Consider the following 20,076-nt stretch of genomic DNA (forward strand, 5'->3'; position numbering starts at 1 on the left):
TTTCTCTTTTATTGTTGTATTTTATCACTGTTTTTTTTTTTTATCATTCCACTTTCTATCATTGTGCAAAATAACATAAACCAAGCTAAAACTAAAGGTGATTACACAAAATATTTTAAAATGCTGACATCTTGTGGCGAAGCCGTGAACAGTCCTGTTCATCCACATGGTTACTATGGATACAGCCAAGTGATGGAGACCCTGTGCCATAGTAGGTCATAGTCTGGACAATCAACAACTGGATTAGGTAATAGTCTGGGTCTGGACAGAGGACATCATACTTAATTATTAAAACATAGATAATAGGTAATTTGCAAAAAAACATGGAACATAATGCACACTTTCTATATCGCTTTGCTGATGCATTTTTGGATTTATTCATTCTCATTGTAAACACGTTAATTCAGAGGATCTAATGGCTGCAGTGGTTACAGCACAATTTCAACCTGCATTTAGAGATAGAACTGAGACATGTTACATCACTGGCAGGCTGTTTATTCACTGGAATATGTGAATGGACATTGTGTGTCGCTCACAGCTACATCATGACACAGTTATCTCTGTACAGGCAACAAGTAATAGGACTGATCTCAGTAAGGATGAATTATTGCTGATAAACTCTATGTTTACTCGTACTCAGTGTTTAAAGCATATGCATGCATGGTATATGCATGGAAAGTCATGAACACACACACACACACACACATAAATGAATAGCTCCTCTAGTACAATAACTACATGTGCCGTCATTCCGCCTCCCTGATGGTTGTCATGGAGATGTCATTGATAAGGTGGACAAAATAATTTTTCTTTCTCTGCATAATTGACTCCTATGCAGTAGTCTCACGTGCTTAATGGGCCCTCGTTGAATCAGATCCACATTGATCAAAAGACAAATCAGATAAGCTATGGCGTTAGCTTGTTACATGAGAGAGCTTCACCTTGCGTGTTCGTCTCTGTCACCCTTTCTGCTGTTCTCCCTCTCTCCAACTCTCTCCTTTTAAGAGCTCTGCTGCTTAGTGATGGATTAATTATTTCTTAGACCTGGCTGACGACAAGCCTGTGTGACTCTCTCTCACTCACATACTTCCTCTGAGGAGCAAATACAATCTCAAAACCTTGACTGCAGTCTGCCGTCTCCTCTGGTTTATTGTCACACACACATGCAGCACCTCAGCACTACCTGGTCAGAGAGGACGATATCTGCAGACCTGCTACAGGAGAGTAAATGTGTGCAGGAGAGGATTCATCCTGACTGAAGATTGGTAAGTAGCACAGATGTAGCAAAATGATTGCTCTCAGTCATTCTTACACAACTTTGTAAGTACATTTTGCATTATTATAACCTGTTGGTAATGACAGAATCTGGTTGATAACTCTTTGAACCAAATTGAAGGTGTTGGATATTGATGAGCTGTGTGTGGTTGCTGAAGATAATAGTGTTTTACAGTACATCATGTGATGGAGTATGTGGACAGTGATAATTCTGACTGAACTCACAGTTTGGCAGAAACATGTTGACACCCAAACAAGTGAACATCTGTCATTATTTGCTTTCTGCCTGTGTGTATGGTTAGCATGTGCTTCAGGAGTGTGTTTCAGGGCTCTGGCATGTGTACCATTAACACACACAGGTAACATATGGGCGTGTGGGCACAGACACACACACACACACACACACACACACACACTCAGTGATCTCCTGGGGGCTGAGTGTTGAGACCAGCCTCTTCAGTCGAAGTGGAGTTTCTGCCTGGATCCACAAAAGCTGCTCTGACAGCAGTCTGCTGACTGGGCAGAGGACAGAGAGTACAGTATATGAACACACATATGTGTGTGTGTGTTAATAAACAAAAATATACTGTCGGTTACTGGTGCACTACTCTGTGAAAACTGGGGCATCGCTAATGGCAACACATGTTATAAATATTGAGTGATGCGTAGCACTGCCCATCAGGTACTATTTCAGTTCACACACACAAACACACATATGAACAAACATAACACACACACATGATACTCTCAAACATGTATCATTTTATGGTCAAAGACATAGAAACTGTTTTTGGTCACATTGTGAACGCTCACTCAATTTGAACGATATTTGATTGACATGTGCAGACCATTTTCACCAAATGGACTTGATTATTGTCAATACTTATGACAACTATGACAATAATAATTTGTTCCCCCTGTGTCTAGAACACACACACGCACACATACAGTATGCATGCAGGCACACTGAAAACCCCTGGAGTGGAAATCTGTGAGGGAGCCACATACTGAGTGTAAGTTTTTTACTTACACAACTTGCATATTCCGTTCCTCTAACAATTTTAAAAGCCCACCCCGACAATGTTTTTCTCTGACCTTAAGTGAGACAAAGATGACTCTCCCTCCTCTTACGACGCCCACATGCAACACTGTGCAAGTCTCTGCTGCTCAGTGTGTCATTCAGTCTCAATACAAAATGGAGTCATTACAGCTTCATTATGGCTGGCACATCTTTGGACCACACACACACACACACACACAGAAAAAGATTCAGCCTATCTAATGATATATATATATAATATTAATTTCACATTTTTATATCTAAATCCTCAATAAAGACATGCAATTTCTCTATTTCATGGCCTGTAAATCCACAGGAAAATATTATGTTACTGTCTGAAGCACATGTCACAGCCATCTTAGCCGGTCTGATAGAGAGAAGCAAGGACAAACAGCACAATGGCTGATAGAAACTGGCTGCCTCTCCTGGGGCTGCAGAGGACAAGCACATGAAAAGGAGCTGTTTGTTGAATGGATCCTATCTGCAAGCAATAAAACCAAATATTTCACATCTCCGGTTTTTTCAAACTCCAGAACCACTGTTTTCACAGATAAATAGGGAATTAATTGATAAAAAGGAGGGGCAGATATTTAATCAGACCACAAGACATTTGAATACATATAGAAAAAAACATTTAGGTAACTTATTTCCATCACAATATTTTCAAATGCAGAGATGGTTGGTTTTGGTTTGAAATTAACAAACCCATTTTTGCACAAATGCATTTTCAACTTGCTTTAATTCTGCATAATTCTCTAAAATGATTCTTTTATTCCCCACAGAAACCTGTCCTGCTGCATCTCCAAAGCCACCGGTTCTGGCTGAGCCCTGGGCCGGAGAGGGGGAGCCATGGAGGGAGAGGGCAGTATCTCTGGGCTCGCTGTGGACTCGGGCAACCCCCTGCTGAGAGCCGTCTTCCTTCGCCGCCTGCGCCTCACGCGGCTGCTTCTGGAGGGGGGGGCTTACATCAACGAGAGCGACGGGCAAGGGCAGACGCCCCTGATGGTGGCCTGCAGGACCCAGCACACCGACGCCCAGAGCGCCAGCCGGGTCAAACTGGTCCAGTACCTGCTGGAGAGAGGGGCGGACCCCGACATCCAGGACAAGGCGGGGCGGTCGGCGCTGATGCATGCCTGCCGGGAGCAGGCCGGGTCCGAGGTGGTGTCTCTGCTCCTGGCCAGCGGGGCGGACGTCGGCCTGGAGGACCGGTCCGGGACGTCGGCGCTGGTCTACGCGGTCACGGCCGGAGACCAGAAGGTTCTGAAGCTATTGCTTGACACCTGCAAGGCCAAGGGTAAGGAGGTGATCATCATAACGATTGACAAGTTCCCCTGTGGGAAGCTGCAGGCCAAGCAATATCTCAGCATGCTTCCTCTTGGTCCCCTTGATCAGATGGATAAAATGCCCTTAGCAGCGCCTGCATCTCCCTCTGAAATCCAGCTCATCACTTCCCCCCAGTGCGTCTCCTCTTTCTCCAACCCTTCTCCCAAGCAGGTGTTCTCCTTTAAGGAGAGCCAGTGTTCTGGAGGGACTGGGGTCAGCTCTCACCCGTGTTCCCCGTCGCGGCTTCGAGGGCTAGGCCAAGGGGAGCTGGGCAGACTGCAGCAGCCCCTCCTGAGGTTGAACTCTGAGCCCTGGCTGAAGATCCCAGCTTCTCTGTTGGCCCAGCAGCCTCATGCAGCCCGCTCGTCCACAGAAGACCTTCCAGACCTCGACCTGAAGGAGGACCTCTCTCTCAGATGTCCCATACTGGACAGGGACGCTGGGAAAAACTGCTCCACTGATAGCTTAGACAAGTCTGAAAGAAGATTGGAAAAGGAAGAAGAAAGTGAGATTCAGGGAGAGGGAGAGTGCATTGAACTACTAGGGCATAAAACATCTTTACCGGGTCTCTTCTCAACCCACTCTGCCTCCCATCCTGACCTCCACTCTCAAACCCTTGGCACAAATTCAGTCACCTCCTCTTCCTCCTTTTCCGGCGGCAGAAACCTTGGCAGTCCGCTTCACAACATGGCATCGTCCAGCCTGCAAAGCATCATTCAGAGGCGCAAGCTGGGCGCCGACATCTACAGCTCCGATCCCCAGCTGGCCGCGCAGAGCCGAAATCTTCCCGAGGAGCCCCAGCAGAGGGCGAGAGACCCGGCAGAGAGCAGGAGACTGCTCATGCTACGGTCCTCCACCACGCTGGGCTCCAGGGAGTCGCTGGCGGGCCCGGGTCTGACCAGAAGCGTCCTCTCTGGGTTCGAGCGCAGGGGGTCCGGGGCCTTCTTCTTAGACCACAGCTCCCAGTCCCGGCCCAGGTCGCTGCCGCCTCTGAACCTCAACTCCCCCAACACCTCCAGCAGTTATGACCCCAGCTCCGGTGGTAGGGGTTCCTGTGGGAAAGAGGCGGGTCTGAAAGCGTTCCTTCCCTCTGCTCCCCCTGGGCCTCCCAAGGAGCTAACCAGGAGGATGCTGCTGAGGAGACACTCCATGCAGACGGAGCAGTTCAAAACAAAAGCTTGATGGGACATTTGCCAAACGCAAAGAAAGGACCATCAGAGTTCATCAGTGTGCTTTAACGTAAAAAAGTGTTGTCATGCAAATTTTCCGCGCAGTCAAATTCAGTGAGGGAGACCAAAGAGGACAACTGAAAAAATAAATCCCTGATGGATACAACAATGTACATAACTGCCTCCCTCCGCTTCAATATGCTGGGTTTTGTCACTGTAAAACTGTGAACATAGCTTCAGTGTGCTACAATTTGCTGAAGCTAGAGGGCTTTCAGGTTAGTTTTCTTTTTTCAGATTGGTGTTTGATTATTTGCCACAACGCTCTTTTTAAAAGGCATCTCCCAGTAAGATTCTGATCCGTGTATTAGTGCTGCACAAGTACAGATGTAGACAAATATAAGAAGATCCAGAAGAATGTTTAATCAATCACTTATTACAATAAAGGTGTCACAAATCATTATGAAAGTACACAACTGTTCAAAAAAGCACTGAGCATTAAAAAATGCATAATCATTTATAAGTGTCATGTCTGTTCTGTACCACGCATGAAAGAAAAACACCATAATACACGTTAACTTGCTTCCAAAAATTGCTAAAAGAACATTAAGAACATCACAGTGTTTCCCACATATTTACACGTTTATATTGAAGTAACAAAACCTGAGTATGGACTAAAAATAACAATAAAAAAAGACAGTAAAAAGGACCATCTCAAGTTGAGTCATTATAAGCAATGGGTATTAAAAATGGGATAATGTGTTCATTTGTGTTCACTCCACAAACTAGTAGCAGATCTACTAGGCCATTGTATTCAGATCATTAGGTAAAATAAATACAGATTAAAGTATCCATGGCAGTTGATATTCAAAATACAAATAGTGGCATAATACAAAATAGAAAATTTGTTTTCTGTGCTTCCAAAGTACCAAGTTGAAACAACCCTTAAAAAGCTTCACCAGCTATCAGCTCAGGAAGACTGTGATCACTCCTGTGTATAGCGTGTAGGTCATCCTTTACACAACGCTTCTTAGTCTTTGTCGCTGTCAGTAACAGCTAAACAGAGCCAGACCCGGTCTAGTCCCTCAACTCGGGACAGGCGGACGGTCCTGGAGGAGCTGCTCAGGCCCTGTCGTAATCGCTGACCATCTTCTTGATGTGGGACAGTTTGCCCTTCAGATATTTACACCTGCGCTTCTTCACCTGGTAATCTGAAGACTGTGGGGAGAATGGTAGGTCGGCAAGAAAAATAGTAAGCCATTATTAGAATTATTTATGTCTTCAAAAGCCGGTATAAAATGCTAAAGCTGGATTCTTAAGTTTTCAGATAGACCTCCATCCCTGTAGATCCATTCAGTGACCCCACGTACCTTTTTAATGTCCTTTAGCCTGTGGTACTCATCCAAGGCATCCTGTGGAAAGAATGTACAGTATTGAAAACAATTCAACAACATGTAGAACAACATGGACACAAAATACCAGTGCGTCATTTTGTGGCTTATATCGGTTACTGTATCTCTGTGATATCTGGACCGTCCGATTCTCAGTGCATGACTTTGCTGTTAGAATTTGAAGCAAGGTCACTTTAATGAAAGATGCACAATGCGATTAAAATAAATATTTAACACTAGAAATTCTAAAGCAAACGGTATGCTGAGCACATTGCTTCAAAATCTTCTAACCTAAGACCTTGCTGCCAGTTACGTGACTTATTTTTATGAAAGGAACCAATTGCTGCATTGGTAGATTTTAGTTTCAGATAGATGACGATGTCCATCAACATGATATTTGGTGGAGTTCCAAACTGAATAGGATCCAATGAGCAGCAGAAGGTAATGCATCTATCGATTTGCTTGAAATGCTGGAGGTATTGAACAACAGCTCAGGTGGGTCTGAAGAAGATGAAAAATTACAGAGATAATAAGAAAACTCAGTGAGAAATGAAATATGTTCCTTTAATATCTCACCAGGTACTGCGGGCTGCCCTCCTGCAGCTCATCCAGCTCTCTGTCCACATCTGACAGGTTCTTATTGACGACGTCCAGCTCCGCCTGCAGGTCTTTGTACTCCTGGTGGTCGCGGTCAAACTCCCGCTTGTAGTCGGCGCGGTCCTGCTCATTTACTATGGGCGGAAATTCGCTGAGGCGGGAAGAGAGCGGATAAAGAGAGAGGGAAGAGGGGAAATAGCAAGAGAGGGCATATTTAAATAACAGCAGAAACGCGTCGAAATAACGTAGAAGACCACACCCCAAGTCTGACCCAAGAGTCCATCATTTCTTTGTACCTGTCGAAGTCGTTGTCGTCCAGCTCGTCTCCAGAGGAGGCGTAGTCGGTGTCGTAGTCCTGGCCGTCGGCGCGGCGCTGCCGGCGGGGACGCCGCTTCTTGGGCCTCCCCGCTGAACTGGCCATGTCTGAGTTACTGCTATGGGGGAAGCCGTTTCGCACCGGCACGTCTTCCTCCACTGGAGGGCTGAGAGAAAGGGAGGGTTGAAGTGTTCATACAGCTGTTTGTTGTACAGCAAAACTTAATAATGGTGATAAAAATGACACAAAACAGAACAGAAAAGCTGCGACTACTGCTGCTACTTAAGCTTAGGTCTGTTTTTTATTGTTATGAGCTGATTTTACTTTGTCTTCCAGTCACTCTGGAAGGAAGCCAAGATTTATTATACATCCATGACAAGTGCGATTACATAATAGGAAAAGACTGTCTGTAAAATACAAGAAACTCTGTATGGCAATCGTATCTGGTTTGAGTCTGTATTTGATCCTCCTTTTACCTCCGTTTTTTAAACAGGTGGCAAAAAGTAGTTATCTTTAGATGTATGAGCTCACATGCAACAGTCCACTTTCCCACACTCTTTCCTATGACAAGGGAGGAAGTAGAAATACAGGCCATACCGATGTGATGATGGATCACACAGCCAGCTCATCTCAGATTAATATAGTAAAGGTGACTTCCTGTTTCCTCCTACATATTTGCCTGTTTCTTGTCACCTCAGACGTATTTGACATGGCTTCATGTTGCTGAAAAATGTGATTAATTGTTCATTTTGTCTGGCAGAGACCAAATGACCACATGAATTCAGTCACCATTTTGTTCAGATTATTGTGGAAAGTGAACCTAAGAAGGAAGCTCCATTACACTGACATACAACCAGTGTCTGTGCAGTGCGCTGGCTCACTGTCCTTGCAGAAAAAGCACCACACACCCAGGTACCTGTTTTTTTTTTGCATAGGAACAAGTTCCAGCAAGCTGTTCTACAGCAGCAGTCTGGAAAAACAACATGGCTAGATCAGAATGCTCCACAGGCAAATTACTGCTGAGCATGTCACTCTCTGTACTGCCATCTGCAGCATACTGCCACACGGTGCATATTACATCATGTGCCCCATGTGGGCTACACACATTCCCTGTTACCTGCAGTTGTTCAGGTGTCACCTGGTAAATAGTGCAGAGCCCCTGTCAGTATACTCACTCTGGGCTGTAGCTGTACGGTGGTTTGTCATAGTTTGTACTGGTGTCATCCAGGTGGCTCCTGGACCCCGCTAACTTCACAGGGTAGTCAGACATTGGAAGCTCTTCTGGAGCAGCTGACACATTGTTCACCTTTGGAGATTAAACACACACATACATATATTAGCAAAGTATATCATATGTCAATCAATAGATATTTGTCGTCATTATATAGGAATGCAGTGTGGTAATGAAATCTCTGGGTAACAAATTTCTGAGCGATACATCGTTTTATATTGTTTTTAACACAAGATAAATATGTTATATGTTACAATAAGTTATTGTAAATAATCTACAGTGTGAAGTAATAATTGTGCTTTCAGCCATAACAGGTACAATAGCGGATTGTTTACCATTTTCCCTCAACTTCCCATACGATGGGCGGCTTCCTCAAACAAAACAAACAACATTTGCTGGATCTTTACCAGCTCAGGTAAAGGTAAACAGGCACGGACTTGCAGGAAGGCCGTCCTCTTTAAGTCTCTGACAACATCAAACTACACCCGTACTGTACATTCCCAAAACACAGACGGATAGGCATGAGGTGCCGCAGGTCACTGCAATGACACTGTCTCAGCACTTTCAGACTAGTTTCCACAAGTTGCAGTGAAATGCCGCGAGTTCTCAGTGTCATGTTGCTGTCCTGGTGTTATGTGTCTGCGAGCTGGTGGGCTTCATGGCTGCGAATACAAGTCAGACCTGTTCTTCCTCTTGAGTGAGCTCAACTGCAAGGAATTGGTTGCACTGAAGCCCATGATGACTGTCAACTATTAACCAATACCAATATGATTCATCTATCACTGATTAAATAAGTCAAGTGTATGTGTAAGAAGTTACAAAAGGTTTCTAAAAATAGTTTCATGATTCATGATTCATCATGACACTGAGTTGGATTTATCGATTTCCAAAACATACCGACAGTAGTAAACCTAGTTCTTATATTGTTGGAGTTCGGCCTACTATACAGCATGAGGTTGAAACTGCCATCCATGTACACGCCACACCCAGAAACCAAGTGCACAAGAGAGAGAGAGAGCTTGTTGCTCCACACTTCCCCTCCCCCTCTAACACACAGGTGACTGTCGCCAAACAGGTTGTACCACTTCAGCTGACACACACACCAGGCCTACTGCTGCACTTCATACAAGCAAGCAGGCAGACACAGACCTGTGTTGTAAAAGTCTCTTTACCCCTTCCACACCGGACCCCGGCTGGCTGGTGAAACAGTGATTCAGCTTGTCTTTCCTATTAAGCTGTGATAGCTTCATTTGATTTTACCCCTGGAGAGAGGGGGGATGAAGGTGTTAACAGACTGGATAATCAAACTCACCCATGCCTCTACATCCTGAGGTGGGGCTGTGTCGTCGATGACCTTCACTTTCCTCCACAAAATGTTGCTCTTGCCGTAGTTCTGGATTTTCTGGCGAGTCTTCAGAGCAAACACCAGGGTGATGATCAGAGCCGCAGTGACCAGGAAGCCAAACACCACCGCGATCGCCTGAAATGAGAGATGGAGCACAGTGTCGGAAAACACACACATAGACGCTCGCGACTCACACACCCCCGTGCATGTAGCTGAAAACAGCTGCTCTCACCTCCTGTGGCTCCACAACACAGTAGTGGTAGAGGTACTGGTTGACGAACACTCCTGTAGTCTGTGGCTGCTGGTACTGGGCACACAGGCCGGCTATCTGGCTTCCGTACGCCGATCCAGCGGATTGGGCCATAGGGTTCACTGCCATCAAGTACACTATGGTCGCTATAAGCATCAGCAGCGCCAGGATGGCACACACGATCACCACAGCCAGGTAGAACCTCCTGGACTGGGACAGGCCCTGCCGAGACACGATGATGATGAAGATGGCCAGGGCGGCGATGAAGGTGATGGCCGCCATGGCGATGATGAAGCCCTTGCCCTTCCGGGGGTCGTTGTAGTTCCCTCCGAGTCCGCCATAGCCGTAGTTGTTACCGGCTCCGTATCCGGCACCGCCAAAAGAACCGTACGAAGAGCTGCCGTAGCCCCCCCCGTAGCCCCCTCCGTAGCCCCCTCCGTAGCCCCCTCCGTAGCCAGACAGGCCTCCCTGGGTGTCCCAAGCTAGCGTGGAGGCGACGCAAGCGAATATGGCCACGCACAGCACGATGACAATGATGCCCATGATTTTGATGATGCCTGGAGGAGAGGTCCAGCGGTAGAAATGCTGGAACTCGTCATCTGGGTAATAGGAATAGGCCGGCTGGGCTGGGGCATTGCTGCAGATGGAAAACACACATGTGACAGGCCATACAGTTTGGGAGTGTAAAATCCAATCTGACATATATCCATATATCCACATGTAATGTGGATATATGGATGTGGATATATGGATGTGGATATATGGTACTAATAGGGCATTTTGAAACATATGGTTAAGTGATGATCAAAGGGAAGATTTATATTTACTGAAAGAGACTCACTATCCATTGTCTGACTCGTAGGGAGGCGGGCTCCCGTTGGGCCTGGAGGACATTGCTGGATCCTCTGGGTGCCTCACTTCTCTGCTGAACTGCTGTTCTGTACACAGGATCTACAAGAAGACATAAGAGTTCCTTACATCGAAAATGACTTTTGATATCATGTTACAACAACAATAAGGTGTTATGTGATTTTAAAATAACCGTTTTCAATGCGAGACTTGGCACAACAGGTGGCTGACTATTATCAGACCAGAGTTAACAGGCTGCTGTTGACGAGATGATTTTAGCTGTATCCAACAACACACCTGTGGCTCGTACAGGTAGCAAGTTAGAGATTTAATATTAGAAACCTCCAGCATTAACGACACAAATTACAGTCGAGACACTCACCTGTCGCTAGGTGCGTCCGCTCCTCCCAGGTCCGCCTGAAATATTTCACCTGAAACTGTCTGCAGATGATAAAAACAACTCAGGCCACACCCAGTTCAGCTCCGCTCACCGTCAGCTGTGACCCGCCCCCTCCCAGGTGTCGCATTACTTCTCAGCACGGGAGGGCCTTCATGTAAATGCTCCCATTACGCCTGTTGTATCAGAAGGGCCGTTCACATGAGGAAGGAACCGATACCAGAGGGTGCAGGACTTGCGGCAGCAGCTCCGTCTGGGACACACTTCCCTCTAGCACCGCTTCCTGATGACATGGCATGCCACCAGCCAGGTGTTGCTGCATTTGCAGCATGTTTCCAGTTTTATTGGAGATATGCAGCGCTGCCCATAGACCACAAAAAGAAAACTCGTGCATCATTGGGGCATTACATAGATTGAGCAGCACGCATTTTCTCAATATTGTCAGTGTGTTTGTTTCAGAGCGCAATGGGCATGACTGGATAAATAAATTAAATCACTGAAAAAAAACAAATAATAATAATCAGTCAAACATGAATGAATGGTGAAATTGTAAAATGTCTGTTTCTACCTGAGAAGTTGCTCTTTTGTAGGCTATAATATATTAAGTTTTGTTTTTATATAATAATATAATTAAATATTAGCCTACAGTAATTTGAATTGTAGCCATTTAATTTAGAGCTATATTATATACATTTGCGGTAAGTTGGCTCCTCCACCATGCTCTCTGCTGTAGTTCATATTAGTATCGCAGTGACTGCTGGGTAATTAATTGCCTCAATGGTGACTTGTCAGTGTTTGGTAGGCTACTCTATTTATAGTGACCTTATCATACTTAATGATATACGGTACATACAGTACAGACATTTGTCTAAGATGGTATCATTTTAATAGTCCTATAATTTTGTCTGTGGTGATCAATAGTGAGTTATAGTGACTGTATCCATATGGTATTTTTTATCTCATTCTATCACTATAATATGGTGTCATTATAATTTTCCTATAGTGACTTAGTGTGTCTGTGGTACTCAATAACGATTTCATAGACCTTGTTGTAGACTACTTAACATATACATATATATATATCTTATAGTTTAAACTTATAGACTTTCTATAGGCATAGTTTTGCTGTGATTTTTGTATAGTAGCCTAGAATGTATAATAGGATTAGTATGGTTCTATATAATTTTTCTCCCCAGTTCCAGAAACAGAATAAAGGAAAAGACCACAAGCTGAAAGTGCATAAGCAAGACTGTATTCTGAAGACAGCAAGCACCAGTTCATTAATTAATTTATGAAAGAACATGGACATTTACAGCAACATATTTACAATTATATTTGGTAAGATAAAAGTGAGAAATACACAGAACTTGTAATAGGGTGAGCGATTAATGATGAGGTCCACAGTCACATCACAGTGGTCAGTTCATCTCAGATGTAGTGTAAGAAGTACTGTGGTTAACATAGTGGTATGAGGAAGATAACATTAAGATATTTAGGCATAAGTAAGGCACTTAGGATATTTACCAACACTACAAAGTACAAAATGTTTAATCTACTGTATGAAATGGTTGAACAAAGGCAGTAGAGTATTAAAACACACATAACTGATGACAAAATGATTCAGTAATGCCATTATCAAACCTGTAGGACACGCATATTTACCGATTCAGATATTTGTCAAACAGTTATCCACAAAAACACAATGTGCAATCAAAAACAATCAAAACAGTCTTTACAGCAGTTCAATAACTCAGTTGGGATGGGGACATTAGAGGTGTTCATGTCAGCTGTGAAGCTTCTGCAGGCAAAGTAAATAAACCTGAAGACCTGAAGTACAGGAATATAGGTAGAAGTAGGCAGGAGGTAAACATTAATTAACAAAAATTTGCAACCTATTTCATTTTGGTTAGGAAACTGAATTTCTTTTGTATCCTTCTCTCCGTCTCCCTTCTTAAGTCCGGCAATATCTCCCACTGATTACATTAAACATTCACATCGGATCCCAGTGTTATTTATGAAATGAAGTAGTAAGCCTCAGCTACAATTACAGTCACAGTATCATACATATATTGCGTCCTTTGCATATTCAGACCAATTTAAGTATAAAAGTAAACCATTTCCCCCCTTTGGTTGCACTGTGGGCATGCACGCACGCATAAATACACGCACACATACAAACATGGTGACAGTTGCTTATATAGATAGCTGCGGTACAGATGTGAAAGACAAAGCAGACTGGAAAGATCAGTGCCAATACAACGTCCCATTAGCTGTATGCTGTGGTTCCAGTCCATTGATTCCCACTGTGTTTCTGTGGTCTGCAAGTTGGCCCACTTGAATGTCATTTCCACCACCGGTAACTGTCACGAATAGTTCTGTGTTTGTTTCCAGTGGTGTCCCAAGGCAGAGAAGCCGTAGTAGTTTAGCTGTAGCCGTCGTTCCACTCCATGACCTTATCATATTCGTGAATCTTCTGTTTGATGTGTGAGAGTTTGTTCTTCAGGTACTCACAGCGCTCCTTCTTCTCAAGAAAAGTGGGATCCTAGGAGGGTAAAGTAGAAGCAGAGATACAGATTAAGTGTGATACAGATTTTACTCTCAGACTAACTAAACAAACCAGCCACTTGCTGATCATTAACCATGCAAATTCAACAGAGCTTTGGAGCAGCTACTTAAGTCTGTAAGATCATTACCTTTTCCCCGCTCTGAATGTATTGCAGTGTGCTGAACATGTCATTTACTTTGACTGATAAGCACAATGCATCCATTGCTGCGTATGTTTCAAGAGGTAATTAATACATTCAGCTACAAAAACACACATCCTCTTTTCTGTCTAGTGAGCCTGGAGTCTTTGCTAGAGATTCACAGCCTCTAACTACAGCTACTCTTCTACTTACTCTCTAGAAACTCAAAGAGCACACAGCAGAGAACCAGCCATGTTGTATAGTATAAACTAACGTGGGCAGCTAAGAGAAAGCCACTGCTGCATACAGAATACACAAACAATCAACGGTGACAAGACAATGGACTCACATTTTTCTTCCTCTGGTACTCCTGAAGGATTTTGTTAATGCGATCGTACTCCTAGAAAAGAGAGAGGAGATTATTCAACTTAGGTCACTTCATTAAAGACTAAAATACAACACAAAAAATCCCTTTCACAAATATCAAAGCGCAGAACTGATGCCATAAAGTACTGTATGGGGCAGGGAAGGAATTTGAGGGTGGAGGGGAAGTCCAGCAGGAACAGGAAACACAGACAGAGGACGTTTCAGGACGGGGAAATGAGACAGAGCTACACAACAAAGAAGACTGGATGCAATATTCATGAGACGCAGTTTGGCTCTGTCCCATACGGTTCCTCAACACTCACATGAAACCATGGGACTCATTGATGTAATCTGTTCAGTAGGGCCCTGTTTACTGCTGTGCAGAAATGACGCACAGGATCTAACGGTTAAAAATGGACTTCAGTGGTGAACGCAGAGTAACATGCAACTGTGACATTTTAGGGAAACTGTAGAAATAGTTGAACTTTTGTTATTTTGAGTGAATTAATCCCATTATGAAAACATGATAAGACACATTTCAATATCATGGCAAGGTGTGAGGTGCAGAGCTGTGTGTGTGTGTTTGCCTGTACAAGTGTATAAGACAATCCTTGATTTATTTGCTCTTTTTTTGTTTTACTATTTTTACTGTTTCTACTGTTTATTGTCATTGACTACTCTATATTCTATATTCTAGACCTAGACTCTCTATATTCTAGACCTAGACCACCCAGATATTTTCCAGTACAGCTCTGCCAATACAATCACTTGCAAAATATGAGCAGTGCTGTTTGTTGGAAGCAAAATATGAATGTGTGCAAGTGTGTGGGCATTCATCTGTCACCTTGTAGATAAAGCCAATAACAATTTTAAACCGCTATCAGATACAAAAAATCTGCAGTTGCAAAGACACTAAAATATGAAAATATATATGCCTACTGCACATTTAGGTAGTAATAGCAGGCATTTAGGAGTACAAAAAGGGAAAAAACAACAAAAGAAATACATATAAAACGTGGCTTCAGAAACAAAACCACAAAAAATGAAAATAAGATTAAAATGGATCTCATAGTACCTCGATTTAGTGCACACAGGTATAAAGAAGGATTAATGTGGGGGACATTTTAGACCTAAAGGAAATCAGCCAGTTGCCAATATGTATACCAGCTGAGAAAATAAAGTGATTGTGCATTATTTTGGGAAGCGACAGAAATGGAAGCAACCAATCACCATCTGGCTGGTAGGGTTCTGGGGCAGGCTGTGCATCATGGAGTCCATCTCATCAAACTTCTTGAGAGTAACCTGCACCTCTGAGTGCAGCTCTTTGTACTCGGCATACTGGTCATTGAACACAGCCCGGTACTGGTCCCGTTCATCATCAGACCGGATGGTTGGATACTTACTGCAGGATGGAGATAGAGAATTACACTTCCTTAAGATTGTGCGATTCCTTTACAGCGCTACAGCACTAAGAAATAAGGTTAAGTTGTACTGCATTTAATTACTAGGCAATGCTAGATATGGTTGCTCAATTGTTTACCAAAGTAGTAATACAGTAACAATGTGGCATATACTGTATATCATGATGGCAAGGGACTGGGCTATACTTACTTTTCTATGAAATATAATTCTCTCAAGATTACAAAGATACACATAAAAATGAAAAGAAAACATTCAATTCTCATTGCAAGTCTCAGCTTGGTCGATCGGGGTGGATTTGCATGTGTGTGATTAATTTGCCTCTGTTGAGATTCAGGAAATACAGCACAGTATAACTACTGTGTTATGTGTTGTTATGTGTTGTGTTGTGTTGTGAGATACTGTAAATCCCCCTAAAAGGGATATTTCAATGTTTTCTACTGTCTTCTCTGTTTCTATCCAGCACTGGCTTAACCCATTTACATTTTTAGGATACCATTAGTCAAGTTATTCTGTAGATCTGAGCAGCACTCACGCAATGTAGTCAGGCATGATCACAGGTTTTGGAATGTGTCCTGATGGTATGGCTCCCTGCATAACCTTCGGAGGTCCTGCCTTTGGGGCAGCCTGGATAGGAACCACTGTAGAGCCTTGGACCGGCTCTGGAGCCTTGGGAACAGGACCTGGAGCCATCTGCAGAGGCAGAGCAACAGACAGAACAACCAGTCAAGTCAGATGAAATGTGGTGATTGAGCTAGCTGATAAAATAGACAGGGTGACAGTACTCCACCTGGGTATATTATAAACTGAATGACTAGTTTTTTTAAGATGTTGTCAGAATCTGCTTTGTTTGCGTTCGTTTATGTGCTAGAAGTGTGTTTGTCAGACCCGTTTCTCCATATAATGGCAGTGAATGGAGAGAGAAAAAAACGCAATTCTCTAACTCTCTACTGGAGCAACAGACAACAGAGAATCGCACATTTTGGGGTTATATCATGGCCAGGAAGCTACACAACCCAAGCTACTACCAAAGTTCACCATCACTTTGAGTCTTACATTACAGAATGCTTACCAACGATTGTGCACCTCGCATCTCTGAAGACTGCATCTGTGCAAATGGACAAACAAAAAATATAATCAAATATAGTATATAATCAGAATACACTGTTATGAGATCAAAATACAAACGCAGACCCAAACATATAAACATGTGCAGTAAACATACACAGCTGAGATCTTACCTCCTGGCCATACCTCTCCCGATATCTGCGTGCAGCTTCATGTCTCCACAGCTTCAGACACACCATGGCTCCTATCAGATACACGACCATGGTGACAAACAGAAAAATGATGGCAGCAGTCTGGCCAGCCTCAGTGCGGCAGAACGCCCCATTAATGCCGTTGTTGAACACGGGGTAGGAACAGAGACCCCCGCGTGTTGTGTCTCGGACATAGACGATCCCTGGTGAAGAGCAGAAATGCTGTTATACAAGAGGCATTTGGTCGTTTGACTTACCATGACTTGAGGTTAACTTGTCCTACATCGTGATGGAAGATGCATACAGCTGCATGTCCTACCTGCTGCCATGTATAGCACTGCCAGAGCAAGGTTTATGGTAAACTCAGTCAGAGGCCACCAGGATGAGTCCAGCAGGATGGTGCGGTAGTACATCGTCATCCCCAGCACTAATAGGATCACAGTCACCACCCAGGCCAGCCCCACCACCACCAGCACAAATGGAGTCTTAGGACCCGTGTAGTAGGACGCGCCTGTGCCGTATATTCCCCCTCCATGAGGCCCATACCCTCCTCCAGGAGAGGAGTATCCAAACATGTTGAACCACTCGTTGTCCTTGTGGACATAAGCGCAGACACAGGCAAATACTGCTGCTCCCAGTAGCAGCTCCACGCACCCCAGAATCCTCAGCAGCCCCGCCCAGGACTTCATGTAGGCGTAGCGCTGGTGGTACTCCTCCACTCGCTCACTGTAGGTCAAACCCGTGTGGTGGGTGCGCCCTGAAATGGACTCATGGGGCTCCCGCACTTCCAGTAGCTCTTTGCGGGAGTTGTAGCTGCTCCCCGACCCCCCATAGGGATCGTGGTAGGAGCCAGGAACAGAGGGGGATTGGGGAGGAGAGCAACGCACCCCCTCACTGGTGCTGTTGTTGTTGTTACACGAGGAGGCAGGCATGGGCCAGGGCTTGCTGCTGCTCCGGCCGCTGTTTCTGAAGAAGTTCTTCCAGGAGTCTGGGATGAAGCGGTGCACCGGTTTTATGTCAATGGCAGGGTCGGACTCCGGATCCGGGTTGTCCTCGCTGCCACTGGGGTCGAACTCGGGTCCCACGGGGGGATGGTCTGGCAGAGGAGGGGGAGGTAGGGGATCAGCACTCCGAGCGAGGTCACCTGCTTTCTGCTCTCTCAGGGGCTGCAGATCGTAGGAGTCTTCTCTGGGTAAGGACCCGTGGGGAACCTGGTCATAGTGGGGCGCCTGGCGGACACGCTCAGTGCGTCCGTAAAAGCCTCCTCCATATGACATGAGGATGGTGATGGTCCCTAAGAGCACACACACACACACACACACACACACACACAAACACACACATAACCACGCATATGCGCACACATGCATACACACGCAAAATATTATAATTTAGATGAAAGCCGATTTTTCTTGTTCCTCATAATAACAGGATTATACACTCTGAGTTGCTAGATTATGTCCTTATTAATGGTTTGATGCACTATATTATCATTATACATCATTAACGGAAGACAGTCATCAGCAGGCAGAGAACAAGGAAAGATAAAAGAGGAAGAAGGCACAGGATAACATAAAATCCTATTGGACCAGTTCAATGAGATCAGCCTCATATTCATGCAACATTGTTTTACTCCAAAACCAAGGATACAGGACCACCTTAATGCTAACCCCAGTACCAGAGGTCACCAGAGAAAATACGTTCAGCCAGAGCCCTGGAAAGTCAAGATGTTATCCAAGCACCCTCCATGCAAGCCCAGTCAAGAACACATTTTTGTGCCACAACCAAACAAGGAGCAGGACAAACCCCCTTCTTGTTGTAATAATCAATTAAGTATTGTACCCAGGAATGCTCAACTTGTTAGTTGTTGCGGACAGCACAAAAATACATTCGTGATAATCAATCATCCCATAAGAGCCCACTTGTTTTAATGGATATGATCTTGAGAGGTAAATTGTTTTAAAAAAATAAACATACTGTGCTTGAATACCTCTTTCACACGCAGTCACTCAACACGACTTACATTGGCTTGCAGGTCAGAATGCAAACCTTGTATGAACAGACAGTGTGCCGAGGATTGACCTGTGAAGAGAAACAAGGCTGTTGGCTCATTTATCCATTAGCTGGCTGCAGTGTGCAGTGTGGATCTGATCACTCACCGTGACACACAAGCTCTGGAGAGAGTCAACAGCAAGTCTGATTTTCTCAAACAAAACGTCAGCAGTCAGTGGTCCAAGGGCTTGTGATTCTGTGCTTCACTACAAGTTGAAACTATGAAGAGCTTGACACCAAGTAGCCTTAAGTGTTCTTGACTTCCATGTCAATATCATCAATTCTTTAGGTAGGCTGTAATAACAGCAGGTTACGTGCAGACTGGCGCCTACTCATGTTATTAGGAAAAGCTGTTTACAAGCTGGTCTTTTGTAAGGCAGGAGGCAAGTGTAGCTTGGCCTATGATATAAAAATTTGACGGAATATACATTATTCAGTGCAAAGTAACGATGTGAATGCAGTGGCATAATTCAGGAAGGCCCGACTGGCCCAACTTCAAACAAACCTATGAGCCTACATGGGTTCAGCTGGACAGGAGGCACCAAAACACTTCAGCTTGATACCTGGTAGACATGTTCGTGTTTTTCTGACTGTATTAACGGCTGCGACTTTCTAAAATATAGTTCTGGATGACTTATTTTACTCGTTAAGTGTTTACGATAACAACGGCGCCTAAAGAGGTAAACTTTACTCGAACAGCGAGTAAAGTTGCGACTGTTACAGCTGACTTTTCGGCACAAAAAAGTTTAGCCCTCAAACTAAATAATTCCCAGCCAATTCCTGCTAAATGCATGGATTCCTACCTGGCTTATTTGATATAAATATGGCTTGTAGTTCGCCTACCTTATTTTCTTCCTTTCTCTGCCGCTGCCTTCCTCCCATTTCAGTAACGTTAGACCACAGGCACAGGTTTCCCACAGACGTGACCACGTGACCTGCCCATCCCCGTGACGTCACTCAGACAGTGCAGCAGTCTACCTGTAGCTCTGTTTGCCGAGCAGTAAACCTGAGTGAGGAAATTACATCTCACATCTAGGAAGTGATACTGTGACTAATGTGTACACACACTACACTTCACCCCCATCAGCTGGCATGT

General features: G+C 44.4%; 2 protein-coding genes across 2 annotated transcripts; one reads left to right on the forward strand and one right to left on the reverse strand.

Moving 5' to 3' along the window:
• Positions 1-3,184: 3,184 nt before the first annotated feature.
• Positions 3,185-4,840, forward strand: ankrd34ba (ankyrin repeat domain 34Ba). The gene has a single exon (XM_071899121.2). The coding sequence runs from the start codon at positions 3,185-3,187 to the stop codon at positions 4,838-4,840; it is 1,656 nt and encodes a 551-aa protein (XP_071755222.2).
• Positions 4,841-5,224: 384 nt separating this feature from the next.
• LOC139910717 (uncharacterized) lies at positions 5,225-19,873 on the reverse strand. Its single transcript, XM_078286188.1, has 18 exons — positions 19,824-19,873; positions 18,919-19,010; positions 17,248-18,222; positions 16,911-17,131; positions 16,742-16,777; positions 16,205-16,362; positions 15,481-15,652; positions 14,234-14,284; positions 13,628-13,742; positions 11,421-11,560; positions 10,796-10,905; positions 9,937-10,591; positions 9,672-9,839; positions 8,304-8,434; positions 7,109-7,294; positions 6,792-6,963; positions 6,195-6,236; positions 5,225-6,042 (listed from the first exon to the last, which is right to left on the reverse strand). Exons 3-18 carry the CDS (start codon positions 18,203-18,205, stop codon positions 5,947-5,949), a joined length of 3,411 nt encoding a protein of 1,136 aa, XP_078142314.1. The 5' UTR covers positions 18,206-18,222; positions 18,919-19,010; positions 19,824-19,873; the 3' UTR covers positions 5,225-5,946.
• Between the last annotated feature and the right edge of the window lie 203 nt (positions 19,874-20,076).

The sequence above is a fragment of the Centroberyx gerrardi genome, chromosome 2 (assembly GCF_048128805.1).
Source record: "Centroberyx gerrardi isolate f3 chromosome 2, fCenGer3.hap1.cur.20231027, whole genome shotgun sequence".
NCBI lineage: Eukaryota > Metazoa > Chordata > Actinopteri > Beryciformes > Berycidae > Centroberyx > Centroberyx gerrardi.